General features: G+C 51.5%; 1 protein-coding gene across 1 annotated transcript in view; it reads left to right on the top strand.

The window, feature by feature from the left end:
* Nucleotides 1-25,801, top strand: part of PLXND1 (plexin D1) — an 83,826-nt gene that overhangs the window by 43,397 nt on the left and 14,628 nt on the right. The window contains exons 15-27 of the mRNA XM_055707346.1: nucleotides 3,220-3,359; nucleotides 4,150-4,317; nucleotides 6,601-6,691; nucleotides 6,874-7,149; nucleotides 8,071-8,220; nucleotides 12,034-12,148; nucleotides 13,206-13,313; nucleotides 14,000-14,112; nucleotides 15,329-15,436; nucleotides 16,529-16,659; nucleotides 17,081-17,279; nucleotides 23,071-23,217; nucleotides 25,253-25,409. Of these exons, the coding sequence (XP_055563321.1) occupies nucleotides 3,220-3,359; nucleotides 4,150-4,317; nucleotides 6,601-6,691; nucleotides 6,874-7,149; nucleotides 8,071-8,220; nucleotides 12,034-12,148; nucleotides 13,206-13,313; nucleotides 14,000-14,112; nucleotides 15,329-15,436; nucleotides 16,529-16,659; nucleotides 17,081-17,279; nucleotides 23,071-23,217; nucleotides 25,253-25,409 (1,903 nt within the window). The remainder of the gene's footprint in view (nucleotides 1-3,219; nucleotides 3,360-4,149; nucleotides 4,318-6,600; nucleotides 6,692-6,873; nucleotides 7,150-8,070; nucleotides 8,221-12,033; nucleotides 12,149-13,205; nucleotides 13,314-13,999; nucleotides 14,113-15,328; nucleotides 15,437-16,528; nucleotides 16,660-17,080; nucleotides 17,280-23,070; nucleotides 23,218-25,252; nucleotides 25,410-25,801) is intronic.

Below are 25,801 nucleotides of genomic sequence, written 5' to 3'. Positions count from 1 at the left end.
TCCCTGCACTCCCAGCTGCCTTAGAAAGACGATGTATGACCGAGCGTGTTGGGGTCCTTGAGGAGCAGCTGATGTGTCTCCTCACCTGTGGTTTCCTGAGTGAGGGCTGGCAAACCCGGGTTTGAGCATAAGGGGCAGGATGCCAGCCAGGTTCTCGTCGGGCACAGCCTTGCTCCCGTCTCAGCTCCTGCAGTGGTTCATCACTCGTCCTGGCTGTATCGCTGCCTCTCCTGCTATAAAAAGGAGCTAGTTTTTCTTCCTCCTCTGTTGCTAACGTGCCATTAGAACCTGTGAGATTTTTTTGAGGCTTGCAATGTCTCTTTGTGCTAAGTAAGTTACATACCACACACTCACATTATTTAGAATGGGTATTTTCTGCTGCAGATAGTCTCATTTTTTGCATGAGAATAATGTGTAGGGATTAGACTTGAGCTAACCCTGTGTCATTATACAAAGAAAAGCCCTTTATAGCTTTATACTGTACCATCTCATAAAGATAACTTTCATCTCTGTAAACCTGAAACGAACCCATGCATTTCTTCTCTTTCCTACAAGCACCCTTGTCTCTGGCTAGACGCTATTCACAGGCAGCCCCATGTGTCCAGGGCAAGCACAACAGGCTGGGTGCCAAGGGTATGCTGTTTACTCCGAGCCTTTGTGCTTCTGCTGTTGCTTTAGCTGGAGAATAGACTGTGCTGCAGTCTAGTGGCTTGAAAGACTTGAGCCCTCGGAAACAATATTTGATTCCTGGTAGCCATTGTGAGGAATTTAGGGCAGGATCGTGGGGTGCAGTCCACCACCCCATCCCCACTCGCATGTTAGGCATTTAGTTCAGGGAGGTTTACACAGGGTGCAGCCAGCACGGGCTTGGCACATCCCGGCGCCCTGTAGCAGAGCCAGGTCTGGCAGCGCACATGGAGGGCAATGGTGCGGCGAGGGCTGCCAGGCTTGGCTCAGCGGTAGTTCCCAGGAGGATGCTTGCTGTGGGACCCATCTCCATTGTTTCCAGGCACCCATGTGCACACCCAAAACATCTTAGAGATCCAGCAGTCCAGAGTGGGGCAGGGTACCGCAGGGGTACGACCCAGTAACAGGCGCTGGGTTTGGGATTTCTGGCAAGTTGCCATCAGGATGTGTACGCTGGCTCACTGCTGGGCTGGTGGTCTGGTTGGCATTGACAAGGGCCCGAAGAGTGGGAAAGGGCTGGGTGGCTTCTTTGTTGGCCTTCAGCGTGCAAGGAAAAGCCCTGTCAGGAAACACCTGTAAAAGCACCAGTGCTAAACAAAGCCAGAGGAGCAAAAGCCAGTTGCTGAGCTCAGACTGGGTCCATGACAGCTCTGTGCTGGCAGCTCCTGGGCAGGCTTAGGGAGAAGGCTATCCTCCCAGGAGGCAGAGAGGAGCTGTTTTCCACTCAAGCGATGCGGCAGAAAGCTGTCTTGTGGCTGTTTATCTCAGCCAGGCTTGGGGAAGAGATGAGAGAGTGCTCTGCTTTGTGCATACGTGTGTCAGGGAGTGAAGGTGCAAGATGTGTAGCTGGTGGTGTGTTCCACACTGACAGTGGCTTCTGCACCATTTGCAAACTAAGCAATGGTCTTTAGTTTTCTTGATTCTCTCACAGATGATGGCATGAAGATGGAGTAGAGTACACCATGCAAGGCTGGTCTCGGTGCGACCTGTGCTTGAGCACTGATGATAGCAGTTTACCTGAAAAACTTTAAAAGCCCTTTAGATCCGCCCTTCCAAAGAAGGTCCTTTGTAAAATCCCAAATACTGTTTGTATGCTACATCTTTCAAAGTCCCTGTTAGACTTACCTAGAAGAGACAGGATTCAGCTGTAATTTTGCTGAGGTGGAGGGAGAAACGTGATCGAGAGGCTTTTCCAGGACATTATAGCAGGCTACAGATGAGCTGAATTTGCAAAAGTTGCAGTGGAGGCAATTGGTGCTGGCATTGCACCGAGAGCAGCAGCCACTGGCTCTTGCTGAGGGGAAGAGCTGGAGGGCTTTGGGGAACGTGAATAATCCTCTCTGCTGTTGTAACTGCACATTTCGATGCATATGTTAGGGGCCAAGGGCAGGAGACAGCTGCCTGCAGACACTCAGAGAAATACAAATTAACAAAATTAATCCTGTGGAAATGGGTAATGATCAGAAACAACAGAGGAAATGGCTGTAGAGGAGTAAAGTAGTTCTGGGTGTAGGACCAGGGCAAGGATAGGCATTGATAAGCATGTTTGTGTGGCTGGGATGGAGTGGGAAGGACGCTGGCACCAGGCAGTACAAAGCAGCTTAGCCCGTGTTCCTCAGCCTGCCCTGGTGGGGTTTGGCACTGCAGCTGCGGCGAAGGACGGGCTGCAGCAGCAAGCAGGCTTCAGCCACACTCCACAGCCCAGCAGGTCTCGTGCCTCCAGGGTTTGTGGGGTTTGATATGGGGAATTACCAAGTGCCTTACGAAAGCATCTTGAAATAATTATTTGCTCTGCCCTTGGTGTCCTGTTCAAACCAGAGCAGGGAAGTTGCCCAACAGACTCTCCTGGGGCACTCTGTGTAGCAGACATGAGGGTTCAGCGCTGCATTAGTTATCAAAGCCTCAAGCTCATGAATCTCAGGAAGATTTCCAGGGCCTGCAAATGCAGATAACATACATGCTGATTTCTGCTGAAAATGGCGAGGGGCAAGGTAACTTCTCCCTTGGATCCTGTCACCTCAAGAGTTTCAGATTTGAAGCTTCCTTTAAGGAGTTTGATATTCATTTATCTAGACCCAGGTGGCTCTTTTCACAGATCTCAAGGCCATCATCCAGCAGAGCTTTAGCATTATCTTCACATTCAGGAGGATGGGTCTGGAATGGCAGGGATGGTGGGAGCTGGAATGAATGAGAAATTTCCTGTTGTTGACCAACCCTGAGCTGTTGCTAGCTCTGGACCCTCCCTTGGATATGAAGGGACTGGTGGGACCCTGGATTCCCATTTGGACTCATGTCTCATCTACTGTATATAGAGATTGCAGAGTCACAGAGGTTTTATATGAACTTACTCCTCAGTGGTTGTACCTCTCCCCTTGTTCTGAAACCTTGCCAGTGAAAGCTTTTGCTATGCTGCTGTTTCAGAGCCTCACAATACCAGATATTTAAATTTACTGAGGCAATTTCCATGTGCAACGTGGAGTATCCAACTGTGGAATTACCAGGCTAGAAAACAGATTTCCCCTTTGTTTTTAGCTTCCTGTGGTGCAATCCATAGCTCCTGTGAATGGCCCAAAGGCAGGAGGAACCAGAGTGACCATCAGAGGCAGCAGGCTGGACGTTGGCTCTGAGCTCCGTGTCCTCGTCAATACCTCCAAGCAGTGCACTGACCTCAGGTGGGACTGAGTTTGGGGGCTCGCGCTGAACTAGGGACAAGAGCCAAAGCATTAGGCAGGGGATACTGTCCCCTAGGAGATCAGGAAGAGCTGGGGTTTTGGTGGGGGGCACCAGCACACGCTGCCGCTATGCCTGGGAGCCTGCATAGCATCCCCATCCGCCTGTTTGGCTGCTGCCTGCCCTTCCCAGCACCCCATCAGCCCAGTGCCGCCGGAGCGGCGAGGCAGAGCTGTGGCGTGGGTGTCTGACACAGGGTGGGGGGAGGTTCTTTGGCAAAGTGACTCTGCTGGTGTTGCCATGACATGGTGGCAGCAACCAGCAGCAGACCAAGTGCTTCTCACGCACCGTGCGCAGCACGCAGCCGGGCCCTTTGGGTGGTCTGGGACCAGGACCAAAACACTGGGAGCAAAGCAGACGTGGGCTCTGTTCCCATATCTGCTGGAGGCAGAAGGCACCTGCACGCCTAGGGTCCCGCTCCCACAACAGCTTGCTGGTCAGAAGAATCCCCTCCTCCTGTATGTTCCTGTCTGACCAGTGGGAAGAAGTAGGAGCCTGCCCTTTCCCTTCGGCTGTATGGGAGATCAGTCTGGCAGGCTGGGGTGGTATGTGCTGAGAAGTGCTCGTTAGTAGGCCATGCAGTTAATGGGCAACGGGCATGTGACTGGAAGCTCCTTGCCTGTGTCTGCCATCTGCCTCGCTTCTGAGGTGGTGCTCAGGGCCGCGGTGCGTGGCTCTGGCTGCTTTGTCTGCCACGGCTTTCTGCAGCTTACTCTGCCTTTCCCGGCGCAGTCGCAATGACAGCACCATCACCTGCACCATGCCGTCTGCGGAGCTCACCATGGCCGTGCGAATCTGCGTCCAGTTTGAGAACAAGTCTTGTGCCAGCTACAACATCACGTTCAAGTATGAGAAGAACCCGATTATATCAGACATCAACCCCAAGAAGAGCCAGATCAGGTGAGTTCTCTCCCCCAGCAGAGACAGCTAAGTCCACCAGGTTTTGTCCTTCCTTTTGTGGCCTTTGTTGAGATCAGCCTCTTAATTTTTGCTGAATGCAGAAGTGAACAGTGCTCTCCCATCAAAGTGCAGGGCTAATAAGAGTACTCTGGTGTAGCCTGCTGCAGGCAAGGCGAGCTCACCCTGTCTGTGCTTGAAGCCACCTAGATGCAGAAGGTCCTGTGCACACCCCGTCAGGAGCCCCAGGCGTCAGTGAAGCACAGCCAGGAGGCAGGGTACAGTTTCATGGCCCCGTGCCAGGCTGTTGTAGCATCCTGACTTCATTTCGGAGCTGGCACATGTCTGCATCTGCCTGCAAAAGGGAGGGTCAGCTCCAGGTTGGTGTGAGAGGGTCCTGCAAGGACAAAGGGGCTCTCTCAGCCCTGGGTTTGACACATTGCCTTGCAGACAGGTACAGAAGGGCACCCAGCGTGCTCTGGGGGTGCCCCAGCACTGGAGTTGAGGAGGTCTCACACACCAGGACTGTCCCTAGCTCATTTCAGTGCCTTTAGGACATGGGAAAAAGTTAGCCTTGGTAACGTGTTGTGTACACGTGGTGGGTGCTTTAGGGAGGTTCAGGTGGGGGTTACTCTGTGAGACCCTGAGGATTTTTCTTGGCAGTAAAACTGCTGGAGGATAAGCTGAGATATGTAATTTTGGATTTCAGCCTTCCTCGAGGTCACGGTATTTCATTATTAAAGCGTGTTGCTTTTAATTTCATGTCTCTTCGTGGAGCTCTCAGACTTCTGTTCCTTTGGATACCATGGTGAAATCCCACCTTCCTCAGCTGCAGAGCCTGGAAAACCCAGGGCTGACCAACAAATCTAAGAGTCTAGTTCTTGTGCCTGCAGGACCACGGTGAAAGCGGCACGCTTAGGGTACAAGGGATGCAGCAGGCTCTGATGATCCGGTCCCCTTGGAGCAAAGCCGTGTCTCGGCATTCCCAAACACAGCGCCAGAGATGCAGGCTGTGGGAACGCTAATGACAAGGCACAGCAGTGACTCAGCCAACCTCAGCTCCTAGCAGGCTGGCGAACTGTCCCAAGTGGTGTAAACGGTATCCAAACGCAGAGACAATGGAAGAATGCCACTGCCCGTATTCACAAGGGAAACCACCAGGGTATTTCTCCATCACCTTAGTCTGCTTTCTTAGTATTTACAGCAGTTTCCAAATTTCAGACCACTGAGAACGTGACAGCCGCCTCTCTCTTCAGACTGCTCAGTAGCTCGTGTAGTCTGACTGCTCCGGCACTTTGCTGGGCTGTTGACCATTAGGGGTCCATAACTCGTGTGGAAACTTAGCTGGATCTGATTTATCTTGCCATAGTGCTAAAATAATTTGTGTAAGCAAAGTTTAAAAGAAAACAGAAGTTGTAAACTAGTCCACAGATGTGACAGGCTCTTAGAAACTTGGATCATAACTGTGTGGCAATAGCCACCGATTTCAGGAAATCTGACTCGCAGGGTCTTGGGCCCAAGTCACGGTGTCTGGAGTGGTCTTTAGGTAACAGCATCTGTACGTCCTGACTGTTGCCTGGCAGATATGCCAAACACATCAGATGTGATGCAGAGGAAGGAGAAGGTAAATCTGGGGTGTAGCTTCTGCTGTCCAGAACAGACAGGTGGTGCCAGTTCTCCACCCTGTGTGCTGCCCAGCAGTATTGTGTGCATCAGGGCCTTCTCGTTTCTGTCGTTAATTGACTGCACATTGAGAGGCCCACATTCCACATTCCCTAGGCACTGGATCCAAAACACAAAACAACTTTCACATTTTGATCTAAATTAGAAGTGTCTGGCAGATGCAGGATCCCTGTCAACCTTAAAGGGGTCTCTTCCCTCTCCAAGGCTTACAGTCTCTGTGGGGCAGGGAATATCTCCTGGCCCTTGCTGGCTGGAGGCCAGCCTTGTACACGGCCGGTGGCCTGGGCAACCTGCTGTGTACCCTGGCATGCAGAGGCAGGCTGTTCTGCTGGGGGGTGGCAGCAAGGGGGACACTGTGCTGCTGGGAGAGGTCCCCCCTTCCCACTACAGCAGCTGCTGCTCCTCCTTCCTTCCCTGATGTCTTGGTAGCAGTGTGGATGCTTGCTGTAAGTGGGAAGGCGACTTTGGCTGCTGGGCTACGTTTTCTGCTCAAGCAGCTGGGAAGCATCCCTGGGAAAATGACAGTAGGGAGACCCAGCCCTTGCACCTCACTGCTGTGTTGTCCTCTGCAGTCACCCTCTCTTTCTTCCCTTCTCCTCAAAGCGGGGGCAGGACCATCACCCTGGAAGGAAGAGGCTTTGAGCTGGTCCAGAACGTGTCCATGGTCGTGCGTGGCATTGGCAGAGAGCAAACGGTGAGTGTCTGGGTGGGCTGTCGCCCGGTAACTGGGAGCAGGGCTGCGTGCCTGGTGCCTGAAGGCGTTCAGGGTGTGAAGCTGAGGCTGTAGCCCATGCTACGCATGAGGCTGGGAGCAAGGCTGGGTGGGAGCGCTTGGCATGTCCGTTGTTTGATATGCATGCTCTCTCCTGCTTTCAGAGGTGTAAGGTTCACACCGACACCACAATCACCTGCCCCTCTCCGGCTGCCTCCAACATCACTGTGGGGAGCAAACCCGCACCCGTCGATTTCTATCTCAACGGTCGCCTGTATGCAGACGACCATCTGGCCCTGGATGAGGAGATGTACCCTGAGGAGGCTCTGCACGTCAGCAAGTTCAGCCTGGAGTACTATACTGACCCCCAGTTCTTCACAGCCAAGAAGGAGAAGTGGATCAAGCACCATCCTGGCGAGCCTTTAACTCTGGTTATACACGTAAGAAAGCAGTTCTCACAGCTCTCCTTCTTTTGGGGTCTGGCCTGCGCCCCGCTGGGAAGCTCTTCAGTCCCAAGTATGAGCACAGCAACTGTCCCCACACACAGGGGAGAGAAGTGGGTTGGGGGAGGCTGGAGGAGGCAGGAGCCACACAGGAGCAGGCAGTTCTTGCTCAGCCTGCTGCACCTGCATCTTCCTTGACCAGGAGAGGCAGCCTGACCTGAGGATGCCCTTTGAGGCATGACGACAGAGAGCTGTGTTTGAAGGATGTAATAGCAAGAGCTAAATAAAATACTGGACATATGAAAAAGAATGATAATGCACTGGCCTGAAATCAGGCAGGTACTCCAGAAGGTCCTGACAATAGATATTTGTTCCTGCAGAAACAGGTTGTGCATTCTTCCCTTCTGGCCACTGAATTCAGCTCAGTTAACAAGGAAGTTGGGGTGCAGCCATTGAGTGGCTTGGACAATGCGCAATAGTAATTCAAAGGCCATTGTTCACTGCAGGATATCCTCACTGGCTGCAACGTGCTTCAGAAATGCACTCCCCCTTTCTCAGGCTCTGCAGACGCATCCCCGGGCTATCTCCTCTGTTGTACATCCTTCCACCCTCCCAGGTGGGCGCTTAGATCCTTATCTGCAGTGCACAGCAGGGCAGATCAAAAGCAGATTTTTCCAGGTTCCATGAGGGGCTTGCTCGTCCCCTGCCCCATGCTGAGTGAGGAATGGGAAACAGGAAAATGGGGAATGGCCCGGTTCTGCGTTTCCTATGGAGTGCTGGAAAAATGTCCTTGGTGAGGGAGAGAGTCCTTCCGGGTCTCAAAAACTGCAGGGAATAAGAAAAGCAAAGCAGGAAGATCCATTGCAATTCTGACTGCTACTCTAAAGACTGACATCCTGATTCTATTTTTGTCATTAGAAAGAGCCTGACAGCCTGGGCCTGGAAAGCAATGAGTACCAAGTGAAAATTGGCCTTATCTCGTGTGAGATACAGATTGTTTCAGACAAAGTCATCCACTGCTCTGTCAATGAGTCGCTGAGCACCTCGGAAAGACAGTTGCCGGTGACGGTGAGTCCCAGGAACCCACAGGCTTGGAGCGCGGGGCAGGCAGGGTCCCTCTTGCTGACCCTGCGTGCAGGTGGCATGGGAGGGCAGCACCGGGCGCGCTGGCGGGCACTTCACACAGCGCCACAGGGATGGAAGGGTGGACAACACTGGCTGCCCCTGTGGCTGTCCCCAGGGCAGCTCGCTGGTGGGGCACAGGCTATGGCTGCCCCGAGTCACGGCGAGGGGCTGCCACCCTCTGAACCAGGGGGCACCGGCAGCTGCCTGCTGGGTTAACTGTGCCGTAAGCTGGCAGGGGAAGGTTTTGTCAGTTCTTGTAAGGCACTGTGAAATCCCAAGCATGTGAGTTTTAGTCATTTGCAGTCGGTTTGGGGATTTCCATGCAGATTTCAGTCAGCTGGCCTCCCACTGCCAGTGGAAGAGCTACCAGTGGACGTGAGAATTTGGCCTGCACTGCGCTGCAGGAACCCACTGGAGATGGGTCCCTCTGTGTGACCAGGTGGGCAGGAGGAGCATGCAGGGCTGGGAAGTTTTGTGGTGCTTCCCAGGGGCTGCTGTTTTGTCACTGCAAAGAGGTCGATGTTCAAGGCTGCTGTTCTTGCTTTGTGTCTGCAAGATTCCAAGACTGTTACTGTCCTTTTTTCCACAAAGGGCTTGGTTTAACTGTTCTGCTCGCCCTCAGTTTCCCTCATGTCCTATGCAGCCTGTTGCCACACAGGGATGTGACTGTGGCTCTGCATATCTGGAGAGCAAATGCCTCCGTCTCCATGGTCTGAGACCCTGCAGCCCCCTCCCAGTCTGTGTGCTGTAACAGTGAATGGGTGGGAGCCTGCAGCATGGGCAGGGAGGAGGAGGAAGGCTGCGAAGGGAGTTGAGGAGGTTGTGGACTTGGCACTGCTTGGAAGAAAGGCAGGAAGATGCCCCAGCAATTCATTGACAGGGCTATCCAGTTTACCGGTTACGGTCTGTGGTGCGTGAAATTCTGTTGCAAACATGGAAATGCGAAATGCAGAAGTAGCAGAATTTCCCAAGTGATTTTAATGGAAATTTTGAATAGGGTAATTTTGCTTTTAGTAAGAACTAAGAAACAGGGAAATCCCTTTGGGGAAGAAAAGGAATTTATGAGTTTGCTAGTCTTGGTTTGACATAAAACATTCAGGGCAGTGCCCTAGTAGGTCCCTAGGAAGCATGAGAATGATACCCAGCCCTAAAAGATCACGTACCTGTTAAGAGGGTACCAGCAGTGAGAGTGCAGCTAAATAATCAACTTGTATTCATGCCTGTTCACACTTGTTAAACCTTTGTATGTGGTTTGAGTTACCGCCTGCTGGACATTTCATAGGCAACAGCTGCCTTTATAACATACTTGTAATAGCTTTGATAACACGGGGCCAGACTTGTGCAGTGGCCCCTGCCTGATTTGTGTCAAGGATGGTTACCAAGGGCTGCAGAAGCCTTTCCTGCTGGTGCAAGTTTTCTCTTCTGGCAAGCTGAGATGCCTGCTGTTGTGACTGCCCAGTTTGTCCTTGTTAGATGGTAGAGCTCACATCTGCACCCATCGGAGTGCAGGAAGACAGCCCTTTAAAACGTTGATCTTAATTCTGACTGTGATTTTGAGTATGCCCGTTCCTCAGAGGTGTTCTTAGGCCAGGTCCATGTTAGCAGGTCACACAGAGCAGCAAGAGCTTTCTGTAGAGAGGAGCCAGTGATGAAGATGGGGCTCCTCATCTTCCCTGTGTTTTGGGGTCACTTTTGAGTAGCTTCTGGAAGCGCCTTATGTGAGCTGGAGCTTTATTTTGGTCTGGTTTAGTCCTAGGAGGGTCCTGTTCACACCCTGGGAGGCTGCTACATCCTGTAAGCCAGAGTACAGTTCCCGGTGACACCTGAGGTGGCCCCAACAGCTCTTCCCAGGAGCGGGGTGTCCTCCAGTTCTGGCCTCTTCTGCACCCGCTGCCAGGTGCTGGTCACAGGCACTGTCGCCATTTAACCTGCAGCCTGATTAATTCCCCTTATAAAAAATTGCATTGAATAGACCTGTCCAAATAAATCAGAGCAAGCTTGCAGAGGCCTTCAAACCCAATTTTGTTCATGACCAAACTGTTTAAACACTGAATTAAACAGCAAGCATGGGATTTCTCCTCTGGAAAATGGAAGAGGTTGAGTTGGTGGGGAAACAAAAAGACTCAAAATGCATCCAGGACTTGCCTCATTGCAGTATTTCAGACGAAAGAGATGGAAATCTTGATGCTAGGCAGGGTGCTGTACAGACTGTCAAACAAACCTCCATAGATGCTTGTGTGGTGCTTGTGGCTTCTCGTCCTCATTCAGCATCTCTGCTCCCAGCCAGCATGCATTGGGGATGAGACTGAAGCTCTTAGTGTTGGATACTGCCAGGAGGCACCACCCCAGAAATCACCAGCACCAGAGTCCATCTGAGGGGTGGTCCAAGGGCACACTAGGGCTTAGAGCCACGGGAGCCAGGCTGCATGGTCCAGCAGCAGTGGTCGGAGGCACGGAAGGTTTCCCTGAGCCTGGGTGAAGGCAGCCAGTGTTGCCCACGGCAGGGCAGCCCTCCCGTGCAGGGGCAGAGCTCGGAGCTTATCCACATGCCTTCAGCTGGCAGCATCAGTTCCCCACCAGCGCTCCGCAGAGCAAAGGCTTGGATTTCCCAGCAGGCATGGAGCTGTGCACTGCATGGTGTTTGATGCATGGTGTTTGATGTGTGGTGGGATGGGCCTGGTTGCGGCGCTACTTTGGCCCAGCTGTTGAGAGCTGGCTGTCATTTAACCACAGTATGCACCTCTCCCAGAGCTGCTCCATGACACAGATGTAATCATAAGATTATTCCATCTCTTCCCTACCTCATTTCAGGGGGGGTTTTTTTGCTCAAGTTCCTCTCGCTTCTCATTCCTTGAGAGAAGTGAAACTCACATTTCCAGAAGCAAAAGACTTGCATGGTCATGAGTTTTCCTTATCAGATGATGCTGTTGAACCCTTTCATCCCAGGGGCCTAAAGCACTGTTCATAAGCAGCGCTGAGTAAACTCACCAGCCTGCCTGTGATGTGCGTTGGCCTCTCCCCTTATAGCGATCAGGAGACCGAGGAACCGAGCTCAAGTTGTTCATGTTTGGTGTCACAAGAAGTACAGGTTGGGAGTAGAGCCAGCACCTCCTGACACCCCGTCCACTGCTTTAGCCACAAGATGATTACTCATCTCTGGTCTCATTATTATTTATTTTTATTCCCTTACTTTATTTGTATTTCAAAGACTTTAAAGGTTCTTTAGAAAGAGCTCCTTCTCCTGAGTGGCAGCAGTTCTGCTTTTGGCGGAGAAAGGAGAGTGCAGCTGGGATTCAAAGGCCATTCAGAGGCATAACAGAGTTGGATGATTAATGGAAGTGGTTTTCTAGTAAAAGTAGTAGAGGCACTACTGTATGGTGCGGTGAGCTCTCTCAGAAAGGGTCGTCTCATGCTCTGGGTGAGCATGGTGGGGCCGTGACGTGGGCTGGAGCCTGTGGCTCTGCCACCAAAGCCCTGTCAGGGGTGCCTAGGCTGGCCACTGCGGCAGTATCGCAGCCTGCTGTGAGCCGGCCTCAGCTTTCCACCAGAGCACACACAAAGGGAATTGGACTCTACTGAGACACACAAAGTACCCCAGCCAGCCTCCCTGCCAAGCCTGGTGGGCTGAGCCAGCGTGCTTTGTACATCCTTGGGTGAAGGTCTGCCAGGTGCTGCCCCGTAGTCAGTCCCTCCTTGTTCGACCTCTGAGCTACTTGGTAATATGCTGATCAGCTGCTGCTTCTCCACCTTCCCTAGATCCAAGTTGGAAAGTTCAACTACACAATTGCGATGCTGCACCTTGGGGGAGGAGAGACCGCAATCATAGTCTCCATTGTCATCTGCAGCATCTTGCTGGTCCTCTCGGTCGTAGGTAAGGGAACAGAACAGTGAGTTTCCAGGCTGTCCCGAGGGTTTTTTCCCATTGCGTGCAGAGGGGTGAAGATGACTCACTCATACATTAGGAAACCTTTGAGTACTGCAGTTCTGCAGTATCTGAAACTGCTCCAGGTGCAGCAAGTGGCTGGCCCTCTCTGTACGGGGACGAAGCCAGGATCAAAGCTTCCTGCAGCGTGAAGCATTTGCTGGGTGAATCCATCATTCAGCTCTGTTGCTTGAGCCTGTGGTTATTTATAAACTTACCCTTTTCCCCAAACACCTAGTAGCTACTATAATACAAAGTAAAGGGTGTGAGAAACTGGTCTTGGACTTGTGCTGACTTGAACAGGGCTCACTCACAGGCATGACTGTCCCAGAGCATCCTAAAGGTCCATCTAGCCCAAGGTCCTGTCATCAGTAACAGCCAGTGATAGGCACCTGGCAAAGAGCATGAAGAACAGAGCAAGCGTCTTTTGCTGCAGATCTGGAGCAGACACAACAGTTTGCTAACCTTGCTGGAAGCCGTGCAACACACCCGTGTCCTCTGGCTAGGGTGTCTTCTCATTGCATGCCCAGAAGGGCTGTGCAGCAAGAAACCTGTCAGCTCACAGCAAATGAGGTGTTTCTGGTAGGGATTTAATTTATTTTTAATAAAGGTTACAATGCAAGCTATTTATTAAATGCACCACCCATCCTTAAAACATATTCCTGGAGGCATGGGAAGACTGTCAGACATGAACACTGTGATACAGGTGGTAAATGTCTTAAAATCTGTATTAATCAGCTGGAATACATTAACGTACAGTAAAGCTGAATATAGACAGCCCAGACCTAAACTGAAGATGACAGTTAAAACATGACCATTAAATTCCAGCTGGTTCTACTTATTTACAGATAATCAGCAACTGCCTGATCAGTTACTGGTCTTGTAGGTGTTAAACCAACACTGAGTTTAGCTTTCTGCACCCGTGTCAGCAGAGGACTATACTGATCCCAGCTGCAGCTGCTCCTAAGCCCTAGTCCAAAAAGCTTGTTCCCTTCCTCTTTTCCAGCTCTCTTTGTGTTTTGCACAAAGAGCCGCAGAGCAGAGCGCTACTGGCAGAAAACCCTGCTCCAGATGGAGGAGATGGAGTCGCAGATCCGGGAGGAAATCCGCAAAGGTAAGCCACTCTGCGCCGGGCACCGAGGGGGAGCCAGAACTAGGAGATGCTGGGATAGCAGGCTTGAGGCTGCTCACCTTCTGCTCTGTAGAAGTTTGTAGAATTATTTATAGGAGAATTTCTGTCGTTGCTGCTGAGCTTCAGCAGGGTTTGTGAATGAGGCTCAGTGGCTGGAGGTGTATCTCCTCTGCTGTCTTGCTGCCTGGCTTGGGCAAGCCACTGATTGTCAGTGCCACTGATTTCCATGTCTCAGGGTTAATGGCCCATGGCCATGTCAGGGGGTTGCTTGAAGGCCCCACTGGTCTGTAGTGTGTTTTACAAGGGTGCAACAAAGACTGCAGCATGCTCCTGCTAGAGCAATGGGAGAAGCAGTCCCAGCGTCTGCATCTGCTGTCCCCACGGTAGGTGGCTGCAGCGCAGGCTGAGGTCCTGCTCCCGTGGAGGCGGCTCTACTTGCGGCGGGGGATGTCCTCTCCACCGGCGCGGCGGGGCATCATGTTCAGTGCTGACAGTTGAACCCTGGCAGTAATGTGCTGCTTGTCGAGAAACCCCTGCTTTAGCCCACTCGAGGGAGAGGCTCGAGGAGGCAGAGATGAGGCGTGCCACACTTTTCAGTGCCAGCCTGCTTACTGTCTCAGCTGGTAGAGTATTGGCGGTCTTACCATCTGTGGGTCTCTCTGTGTAAGGTTTTGCGGAACTGCAGACAGACATGACAGACCTGACCAAGGAGTTAAACCGCAGCCAGGGGATCCCGTTCCTGGAGTACAAGCACTTTGTCACCCGAACGTTCTTCCCCAAAGTAAGGCGATACCGCGTTTCACAGGCACCTAATCGCTCCCAGGTCTGTCCTAACCAGATCAGGGCTCTGCTTTCCCTCTGCTCAAGGGTTATTACAGTGTAACAAAATCATTCCGCTGTTATATATTCAGTTGTCACGTATTTCAGCCTCAATTATCGTCAAAAGTGGAAGCGCAGCTGCTGGGGTGTGAAGTAAGGTTGGGCTTGCTGGCACACGATGGGAGTCTGGTGGCGATACCGTCCTGGGAGCTGCTCTGGCTCACAGCCACTCCTCCTCTGAAAGCACACTCACACTCTGAAAGCTTGAGCAGAGATTGCTGGGGGCTCCCCAGGGACTGCAGCGTCACCCCGCTCTGCTCAGCGGAGGCTGGAGGGTGGCTGAAGAGCACATCTGCCCTTGGCATTCAGGGAGAGGGGGCTTTTTGCACACAGCGTGCCACCGAGCATTCCCAGCTGCTGTGCCAGTCCTCAGGACCTCATTAGAGGTCTGTCTCCCCCTGTTTTTTCTCCTCTCTGTCAAAGGCTGGGTGCACGGTGCTCCCAGTAAGATGTCCTGTGGGCGCCCAGACCCAGGGTCCTCCTGCAGGGCCACACCAGACACACCGGTGCCGTAATTCCCATCACTGGCTGCTCCGCTGTGTCACTGTGCGCCCTCAACAGCAGCCGTATTTCACCCCTGAGGCAGTTGCATTTCAGTGGTGAGGAGTGAGATGATGATTTATGACTGTGGAGTGTTTCATTAGTAGTTACTAATCGGGTTTTTAAGTTATCCAGTGTCTATATATCTGCACACTGGAGTCTTTAAGATTCAGGCTGCTATAAGAATGTTAGAGATTTAAACATTTTTCCCATCTGTTTCAAAAGTTACATATGTTAAAACACCCAGTACTCCTCTATTTTGACTTAGTCTTCTATAATGCTTTCTCTTCTGGGATTTTTCTAGCTGTCAAATTAGTCTATTTGCAGTCTCCCCACCCTAACAGCCTTGTGTCTGTGCAGACATCTGCCTCCCCCCATTCTTGTGGTGTTTTTTCATTCAAGAGGCTCTTGCGAAGTGTTTAACAGCTTTGTAAACCCTACCAATGCATTTCTTCATAATGGGTGGTCTTCAGTCCCGATGACATGTCTCTCCGTCTTGTTCCCTTGTGGTGCACGGCAAATGAGGAGGTCCCCGGCCGGGTGCAGCCACCCTTCCCTAACACTGTGCTTGGTTGCAGTGTTCCTCGCTCTACGAGGAGTGCTACATCCTGCCGTCCCAGCAGCTCAGCTCCCAGGTGGGCTCCCAGGTCCAGGAAACTCATCCGCTCCTGGTGGGGGAATGGAAAGTGAGTAACCCGCTAACAAAACAAATGCTTTTGAGTGGTTGCTAACTATGCTCGTGTGTGTTAAGTGCCATGCGTTTTGTTGTGGTGCGTGGGGGTGCTCGGTCACAGAAAACAATTAACACCACCGTCAGCTCAGCTTTGGCTGAATGGAGAAGGCAGATCTGTGGATCTGCTCTCACATGAAGGAGCATTGTCCTGAGAGCCTCCCTGGCTCTGTTGCAGGCTCTTCTTCCTGGGTGTTACTGTATTATATGTCACTTCAGTCCCATACGCAGCTCATCATAAATTAGATTCCTCCCAACCAGGGACTTTGTAAAAGCTGTTATTGTCCCATAGCTGCATTTCATGCGGACAAGAAGTAGGAGTCAAAGAACCAGAGAATCACTCTAGGTTGGAAGGGAGATTTGCTGAAAGCAGCTCCAACTAGGTGGCATTGCTGAAGGCCTTGTCCAGCTGTGTCAAACATCTTCAAGGATGGAAATCCCACAGCCTCTTGGGGCCCTGTTCCAGTGCCCGACCACCTTAAAGGTGGAAACTTCCTTCCTTATATTTAATCAGTGTCCCATGCTCCATCTGGTGTCCCTTGCCTCAGCACTGTCCCGTGGAGCACGGGAGGCAGAGCCTGGGTCTGTTTTCTTTGCCCTCCCACAAGGCAGCTGAAGGTTGCAGCAAGATCTCCCTTTACAGCTTCTTCTTAAGGCTGACCAAACCCAGCCCTCTCCGCCTGTGCCCACTGGCTGTTTTGGCAGCTCTCGGCTGCACTTGTTCTGGTTTGCCACTGTTTTTCTCATAGCAGGGAGCCCCAAACTGGCCACGGCACTCCAGGTAGCCTCACAAGTGCCAAACAGAGAGGAGTGGCCACTGCCACCGCCCAGCAGGCCAGGCTGCTTCTGATACAGCCGTGTGGTGCACGCAGTCATGCCCTCGCCGGGAAGGCGTGCTGCTGACTTCTGTTGAGCAGAGGGAGGAAGGGGTCTTCAGCTCAGTGCCTCCACCTTCAGCAGAGACATCCTTGCCGTCAGGAAGGATAAAAGCTGGAGGAAAAGAACAAGCAGGGTCTCTCTCACTCTGCTCTCTTATATTTTTCCTTAGATCCCTGAAAACTGCAGACCCAATATGGAAGAAGGGATCTCGCTGTTCTCCACCTTACTCAACAACAAGCACTTTCTCATCGTGTTTGTCCATGCTCTCGAGCAACAGAAGGACTTTGCTGTTAGAGACAGGTATGAGATTCAGAGCTAAAGACTTGGCAGCTGGAGGATACTGATTTATTCCTTCCCTGTAAGCGATCCAGGCTGTGTCTCGTGCCATGCATTTCAGTTTGAAGGTTGGGTTACACTTGCCTCCTGCTTTTCTGTTAGAAACAGATGGCCATAAACCTCCATTATTCTGAAGAGCACCAAAAGGTACAACGAGCGACTCGCTCATGTTTTGTGTCCCTGAACACTTGGTTCACCAGTAAGAGGGTGCGTGTCAGCCCAAGATCCAGCAGCACTGAAAGAGGGTTTGAAGTTTTAATGCCATTGAGAAGGCTCGTGAAAATTGTGTGAAATACTGCCTTCCTGTTTTGGGGGCTTTTTATGCCAGTCAGCAGTTTAGTCTTGTTGGGTTGGTGCTTGAGTCATCCACAATTTTGTGTTCCAGATGTAACCTGGCTTCCCTGCTTACTATTGCGTTGCATGGGAAACTGGAGTATTACACCAGCATCATGAAGGACCTCTTGGTGGATCTAATAGATGCTTCAGCTTCCAAAAACCCCAAGCTGATGCTAAGGAGAACGGAATCCGTGGTGGAGAAGATGCTCACCAACTGGATGTCCATCTGCATGTACAGCTATCTCAGAGTAAGAGAACCAGATGGCTGCTGTTGTGGGTGCGAGTCCTGCGCTGCATGTGGGAGGCATGAGACAGCTGAGGACCTAAATACCTGCCAGCATTGCCGCTTGAACGGTCACTAATGGTTGACAAACTCCAGTGTATTGAAAGGTTCAAGTGTAGAAAAGCAACCTTAAATTCAGTTGCTTCTCCACTTCTGCCCAGGGATTTGGTGAGATCAGACTTCTCAGCAGACCCTTCCCAAGGCCAGAGCACGAACTAACATTTTCACCATGCTTTCAGGTGTTCACCCTTTCACCTAGCAGAGTTGAAAAATAACCAGAATGGCTTGAGGTTTTGGAAATGGTTCCAGTTGTTTGTTGTTTTTTTCCCTGACCAGCTCATGCAGCCGTGCTGATGATCACCAGCCAGTTCAGCACTGTCTGCCTCAAGCCCCAGCTGTCGGGAGGGTGCTGGGGCAGGGGATGCTCCATGTCGGTGCCTGTTGGTGTGGGGGGCTTCTCGTGTGGGAGGCATCCTCTGCTTCCACACAGGCCAGGCAGGAGAGGTGGAATGTCTGTCCCAGCAGCCTTGACTGTCTTCTTATGGTAGGGAAAAGGAATATATTTGGCATCTCAAGAGCACATCAACAGTCCATCTGCTCAGTGCTTTATCTCCAACGTTTGCCAGTTCTTGTTGGAATTTCCCAGAAGAATTGAGCAATAACTTAATTGATTCCATGGCAGTTAATTGGAGGACACCCCATTATACCCACAGGGGAGAGCCTTGAAAAAGCCTTTGAAAAATCTCTTTTCCCAATGTGTTTGCTATAGCCGCAGAAGCAATACTGTATTGTCCTCATACATATTGTAATGACTTCTGATCCCAGCTGATGATCACTTTTTGTCCTAAAGCGCGTGGTTTTGTAGTTCATAATCTTTCATTTTAGCTCACATAATTAGCCAGTAGAATGCAAGAAAAGTTACAGGAGCAAATAAGGATGGCTGTTCCGATGCAGCGCAGCTATCCAGCCTGTAAGAGCAAAAAGGAGTGACAGTGATTTTTTTTTAATCTTCAGTTTTTGTGCCTGTAGTTAAACGATTGCAGGAAAAAAGTGCTGATCTCTCCTTTTGGAGAGTGGAGACCACATGTAAGGCATCTGATCCAACTCCAGTTTGTGCTAAAAATGGACATTGTGCAAGAAGGCTTTCTCAGGGGAAAAAAAGAAAAAAGAAGAAAGTTGAGTCTTATCACATGGACCTGAAGACTTGGGCATGTTGTGCAGCTAATTAGTGGCGAGGAGCTGCCGAGGGCCGGCGTGCTGCCCTGCCCTGGGCGCCTGGTGGGGAGGTGCCCATCACCGCAGGCTTGGCTGGGGGCTGTGGTGGGGCTGGGGGCTGTGGCTGCGGCCGGGGCCGCGCTGGTGTGAGCTGTCTGCAGGAGGCAGGACGGGGTAGGGATGGGCAGGGGTCTGCGGCGGTGGCCTCTGCAGAGCAGAGAGGCCATCAGCTGAACCCGCGTTGCTGCCTGCCTGCAGACCGTTCCTCAGCAGGGCTAACACCGCAGTTGGGTTTGCAGTCCCCTCTCTGGTCCACATGCTCAGCCTGAAACCATGGCCACGGGGACCATCACAGCACCGCCCGCCGCGGCCAATCGCCCATTGCTGAAAAGCACAGTTCCATACTAGAGCGCAGCACAGAGTTGATGTCCAAGAGATGTTCACATCACGTGTGCTCCATGGTGAGGGCAGAGGGACCCAATCAGAGGAGAAGCTGTGCTGCCTGCTGAAGCACAGAGGAGGAAGAGAATTACTCAGACAGCAGCGTCCCGAGAGCCCTTTGACTGTCCCAGGCGGACACGAGCTGGCTCTGCAGAGGGACAGGGGTCTGGCTCTGGGTCAGCAGAGCCGGGACCCTCCCCACCGCGCAGGTGAGCAGGGAGCGGCTGCAGTCAGGCAGGTGGCACCCCCTCACACGGGGCCGGGTTCAGCTCAGAGCTGTGATTTAAATACTAGCCATAGTCAAATGCCTCCCCTGTGCCTTGCGTTCCTCTGGATCAGGCTCTGTTGCCTTCAGAGAGGCATTTCTTGGTTAAAAAAAAAGGCTGCCTGCCTGCCTCTAGCATTGGTCTGTCAGACGTGTGACGATGGGTCTGGTTTTCATTCCTGAATTATCCCCATTAATCACAACGTCTATTCGAAACAGCTGCTGCAAAGGTCCCTGCCGTTGTGCAGTGGAAAGGTTCCAAGCGCTTGTATTTTCCCTTGTAAGTCAACGCTACATGCTTGAAACATTTGTTTCTCGTTAATGCTCTGCCTAACAGTCCATCCATTTGTGTTTTGGGGGAAAATGATTTGAAGGAGCTGTCTTCAACTGGGAAGGAGTTGCAGGCCACAGTTGCTAGTGGTCTGAACATGTGGAGGGCACCTGAAGGCAATGGAGTCACCACTGGCAGCGGGAGGTTTGGCTCCCTGCATGCAGGAGATACGACGGAGAGCTAGCAGGAGTCTTGCTGCTTGGGACTGGATTCAGAGGAATCTTGCGGCATTTGCACAATTGATGCAGACCTCCGTTTCTGCAGAACTGAGTGAGAATTGTAGATAAAGCGGTCCATGTCCCTACCTTCTGCTCCAGCTTTGGTGGAAAATGCTGGAAGAAAAGCCTCCCCCACGAGATACCGTGGTGTCATTGTGCCTGGCTCCTAGCAGGATCAGGGGACAGACAGGGAGTTAAAGGAAAATTCAGGTCCTGGAATTCAGCTTTTAGGTCTGGGTCCGAGCTTCCTAACGTTTTGCATGTGGGATGGATCTGAGGTTTGGTTCTTCACAGAACACAAATAAATAGATAATCATGCAAAAATTAGCAGGCACTTGGGGTAAGCAGCTGTTTTCTGTGCTTTTCCCACCCCAGTCTCACCAAGACCTTTTGGAAATGGCTGTAATATGTTCCTGGGAGGACATCTCTGATGGCTTGTCAGCCTTGTTAATAGGGCAGCAACATGTGAATCCAGTCTGTGCTCTAAACCTTTTTTTTTTTTTTCTTCCCCAGCATATAAAAAACAAGCCCTCCCACGCTCATCGTGCGTGAAACAGTTCAAGTAGTGCCAGCCTGAACTATGCTTTCCATTACTGCAAAGTTATTTCAGTGCCCTGGGTAGCTTTAAGAGCCCATAACAGTTCAGTCAAAAACGAAAATGAAGTCTCATTAAAATACATTCACAATAGGAGGAAAAAAGGCCCCAGACTGTGTTTTAAGTATTTTTTTTGTCCTGAATCAGCACTGATCTCTTCTAGTTAAACTTCCTCTCTCCCAACTAGCCAAGTCCAAAGACAGTTTTGATTTGTTTCCAGACAAGTTTTCCAAACAATGCTTGAGGTTTCCAAGTTTGCCATTTTATCTCTAGTCCCTGCCTGCCAGACCTTCTTTCCTCTCTTTGAAATTTGCTCTCTGATTAACACTTTTGCAGATTTCCATATCATCCCACAGTTCCTGAGCCTAAAAGCCAAACAGAAATAGTATCTCACCCGCGGAGCACTGTCATTATTTCCCACGTGGCCAGCCCCGGGGCTGTCCTGCTCGTGCATGCTGTGGCAGGTCTGAAGCTCCTCCACTTCCCCCGGCTGCCCCTTCCAGCACACCTTTACATCTGCAGGAAGGTGCCACATCGTCAGCCCCTTCCCGTGCAGCCTGTGCTGGTTTCAAGCCATAAAGGGCTCCTGTATCAGCAGGACTCGCACTTTTTAAATGTTTTTGGAGGCAGCCAGCTGCATGGCCATTGGCAGTCCTATCGTGTCCCTCTGTGGCCAGGGCCAGAGCTTCCCACGGCAGGGACGGGGCAGGCTCCAAAACCCAGTGCTGAATTTAGCCTTGGGTTCATCCCCACTGTGTGCTCACGCCCATGCGATATGAACGGTTCCTCTTTGTAGCAGGGCCATCATCAGGAGCTGCTGGGACTTCTTGTGTAGGGTCAGCTTGGCAGTACTCCACAGATCACTTTGTGGGGCAAGCAGGTGCTGCAGCCTGGGGGTGTCTCTGTGCCAGTGTCACCTCCTTGCTTGTTACCTTGTATGCCCACCTTTTCCCTCAGAAACTAACTATTTTTTGTGTCTTCTGACACTTTCTGTGCTCTGTTTGTGGTCCTCAGCTTCTCCATGTCCTCAAGACTTCACATCTTTCTCTGCTTGCTGGAAGCTGTGCCTCCTTCCACTTTCCATGCTGGCAGCTCTGTTGCTTGAGCCCGTTCCATGCTGCATGCTCAGAAGGAGCATTGCAGGAGGTCATCAAACTCCAGCAGAAGGCCCAAGGAGCTTCCCAGTGTTCATGAAAAAAGTTGCCCTCAGAAAAGAAAGTGGGTGCACCATTGGCACAGATGGTGCATGCCCACCTACAGCCCTGCCGTAGTGTCTTACCGTCAACTGCGCTGAATGCAGCCGAATCAAAACTGACATCAAACTAATTGCTTTAGCAATTATAGGGCAATTAGAATAAAAGAATCACCAGCTCCTAATTAAGAAGCAGATTGAACAGGATTTAGCAGCTCCTAGCTGATAAATATCAAAATCATCCGATATCTGTTATCTTGAGTAGGATTTCAGATGGCAGGAGTGTTTGTGCAGGGTGTGTGTGAGGCTCAGAAAGTACATAAATGTGCAGTAATTTGCACTTGGGTCATTGGAAGGAAATTGCACATGAACAATAGGGAGAATGGGATGTACTCCAGTACTGAAAAGTTTCTTAAGAAATTATCTTATGTTTTACTTGCACATCAGCGTAGCAGGTAGAAGTGGATCAGAAATCTGACATTAAACCGTGTAGCTGAACCGCATCGCAAATAGCTGGCCCTGTTCTCTTTTTTGTTTTCATTGCAGCAGTGTCACAATTTGCCTCTCTCCTGTAAGATGAAGTTTGATGAATGTAAGGAGTTAAATGGTGTGTTTGCTTGCTGTCGCATGGGAACAGCTTGTTGACCCTGATCCTTTCTGTTTTGCTGTGATCAGGGCTCTGCTGTGGTATGAGAAGTATGAACGAGAGTTCCCAGAGCCACAGGCACACACAGTGGGCTCACTTCCATGGATTTCAATGGCAAACCAGGCAGTGCAAAGAGGGGCTCGGCTGATACCTTCATGAGAAAGCTGGGCACCCAAATATCTCTGTAGACCCAGATTTTTGTGCACATCAGCCCCATCCTTGTCCTGCTGAATGCAGTATGTTACGTGGTCTGTGCCCTGTCAGACTGCAAGAAACATCTCTGTACCAGGGTATGCCAGATTCTCCCTGAAGTTCATGTGTAATTTCACATGTAAATTAATGCACATTTATAGTTTGCTGAGCATCGTGCATTCATGTACCCACTCAGCCCAGCTACACATATGCCCCTGCCTTCTGAGCAGTACCCGAGCACTCTGCCCGTGAGGCAGCAAATGCTGGTGCAGCCTGTTGTGGCAGCCCTCAGCCCTGTGGTACTTGCTGGAGAAGTCGGATGGGGTATGTTGGTGCTGACAGTTATAGTTCACCCACCCCCACGCCCTGAAAATTGCCTGTGGCTGTTGTCGACTGTTATGTCCTCTTCCTCATCTATGCTGTCACATTGCCACAGGTCTGAAAACTTCTGAGCAGCCTCAGAGAGATGCTGGTGGGAGCTGCAGGGGCGACAGCACCGAGCACCTGCCAGGGGTTTGCAGCACCGGGGGTGGACTGGTCCTGCTCCGCAATGTGCAGGGGCACCTTCGGTGTCTGCACAGAGTCTGTCCTTTCCACACTGCTGGAAGGAGCTACCACCACTAAGTCCGATCTGCTCACTCAGCCTTCTTTCCTTCCCCAGGAGACGGTCGGAGAGCCCTTCTTCCTCTTGATCTGTGCCATCAAACAGCAGATTAACAAAGGTTCTATCGATGCCATTACGGGGAAAGCGAGGTACACCCTTAACGAGGAGTGGCTCCTGAGGGAGAACATCGAGGCAAAGCCGAGGGTGAGTACCTACACCCCGGGGCTCTGACGGGTGTGTACCCCAGTGGGGTAGCTGTGCAAGCGACTGATTTGGTACCTGTGCAGGCGTGATGATAACCATGTAAATTACATACCCGCAGAGGCACTTGCCACTGCCCAAGCTGTCAACTGCAGAACAAGGCTTGTAGTGACTGTTTGTTTTCACCTCTGTCCCTTGGTGGGTCACCTAAGTAGCTCAGATTAGGAGTGAAGAGGGGTAAGGAAATGTGTTCTGCCATATTCAGTGAGTTAAAGCAACAGATTTACCATTGCCAGCAAAAGAGCATCTTCGCTAGCAGTGGGAAGGTGCTGCCTGTAAACGTGAGTCTCAGGGTGAAGGCTTTGCCCAGGCTGTTACAGGAGTGAATCTGAAAAGCAGTTCTGCAAAATGCCTCCTGTGGGAATGGAGCAGGCGAGGGCTGTGCATGTGAAGGGCTCAGTTCCCTCCGGCGCCTGACGCAGAATTCAGCAGACACCTTTCCAGAGCCTGGGTCAAATCCTGCTTTCAATTACCTGGCATAAATCTGGAGCAACTTCACTGAAGTCAGTAGGTTACCTAGTTGTGCATCACTGTAACTCAGAGCAGGTTTGAGCTCCACATCCTCTGCAGATTCCTGTTACCAATTGACCTGTAAATTTACAATGCAGACCGAGAAGGGTGAGCAGCAGGGCGCAAAGTATTAGCCGGCAGAAATGGTAACTTCATAAGTCTGAGCAGGGGAAGCAGGGCTGCTTCCTACTTTGCAGAAAAAGAATAGTATGAACAGAGCATGTCAGAGGGAGGAGAGCAACTGCAGGTTGCTCACCGCAGTCCCCCACATTGCTGGTAACTGAACTTCTGCTTTGAAGAGCACCTGCATAGTATACATAACATCTTCATTTAATGCTATGGGGAAAACTGGGACTTCACCTATGCATTCACAGCATTCATGGCCAAGGATGCTGTCTCTGTATCCTGATACTGAAAAGCAGTGTTTGTAAAGGAACCTCTAGGCTGTGAAAATCCCAGCCATAACTCACATGTACCAGGTGTTGTCCTAAGAGGCAGCTGTGCTTATGCCCAAGCAATGCTCCTGGCACCTGCAGCTTCCCGCCCTGGGCTTGCCAGTCAGGCAGTGAGATGGCTTCAGGGTTGCATTCACCACTAAACAAAGGCGCAGCATTGCTCTCAGGTTTGGGCACACCAGGGAGCAGAGGGCATAAGCAGAGGCAGAGCTGAGGCTGTCCCAGAGCGAAGCCCCTGGGCAGGAGGGAGACACCATGCTAGTGTTTGGGTCTGCATGGCTTGCAAGAGGAAGAGGCTCTTGGGCTCTGCCTCTCCTTGCTTGACTGGTGTGGTGGCTGATCATAAAAGAGGAGAGGATTTTTTTTTTTATGAATCGCTCTTGTTGCCCTGCAGCTTTCTGCTGCGACTGTGGCAGTGGCTGTGCATGCCTGAGGTCCGAGCTGGTGCTTGTGGAAGCCTGCAGCCCCTCACAGCTGCTTGGCCCACTGCTCCATAGGTTCTCCAGCAGGTTATTGGGTGGTGCTGGTGGCGGGCTCCAGCACTGCAGCAGACCTAGCCTGCAGCATGCTTAAAGCTTGTTTAAACAAAGGACCTCAGCCCATTGCATCAGGGAGAGGCTGAGCAATGAGCCTTGGCGGTCCTATTAGTCACCGGTTGGAGCCAAGAAGCTGAGGACATGACTAGTCATGGGGGCTGACCTTTCCTCCCACCCCAAGGTGGTCTCTGCGTGTCAGGGCTAAGGCCCATTAGCAAGGCAGCATGCGAGGAGGTTACAGCGTCGCTCCCTGTGTCCTCCTGGCTCCATCAACAAACATGTCTTCGGCCTCCAGGCGGCTATAAATCAGTACCTCTCACTTGTGGTAAAGCCTAGATGACCACATTTCAGCCTGATTTCCAGCAGCACAGAGCCCAGGGCACTCCAGGGAGAGCTGGACAGGTGCTGCAGCCTCCGTGTGTCCTCAGGAGCCCGCAGAAATGGGCAGGTCACCCCTAACACAGCCTCTGCCTGCAGAACCTCAACGTCTCCTTCCAAGGCTGTGGGATGGATTCCCTGAGCGTCAGGGCCATGGACACAGACACACTCAGCCAAGTGAAGGAGAAGATTTTGGAGGCCTTCTGCAAGAACGTCCCCTACTCCCAGTGGCCAAGGGTGGAAGACGTTGACCTCGGTAAGGACCAGATGCGTTGGACCAGCCAGTCCTTAAAATCAGATGAAGCACTCGATGGTGCATGGTAGCTCTTGGTGTCTGTCAAAGAGCTGTGGGGGAGGTGGCACTGATGAGAGAACAGATGTCAGGGCAGCCTTTTCCTGAGGATGGTCTTCGGGAATGAGCAATGGGACCAGATGCTGGTGGGCAGGAATAACTGGGTATGTAACTGCAAAGGAGCTTTAGGAAAGCCCAAGTGCAGCAGAGGGATGCTTGGACTTGCACCCTTTAAAGCCTATAGTCTTAGCTCCAGAAGGGCTACCCTCCAAAACCCCCCTGGGCCTGTGAATGGCTAGTTAGTACATGTCTCTCCATATGCAGCTAGAATTGAGCCCATGGACTCTTGTCTGGCC

The sequence above is a fragment of the Falco cherrug genome, chromosome 4 (assembly GCF_023634085.1).
Source record: "Falco cherrug isolate bFalChe1 chromosome 4, bFalChe1.pri, whole genome shotgun sequence".
Taxonomy (NCBI): domain Eukaryota; kingdom Metazoa; phylum Chordata; class Aves; order Falconiformes; family Falconidae; genus Falco; species Falco cherrug.
The sequence above is the reverse complement of the archived record's forward strand: the minus strand, read 5'-3'. Positions and strand labels throughout refer to the sequence as shown.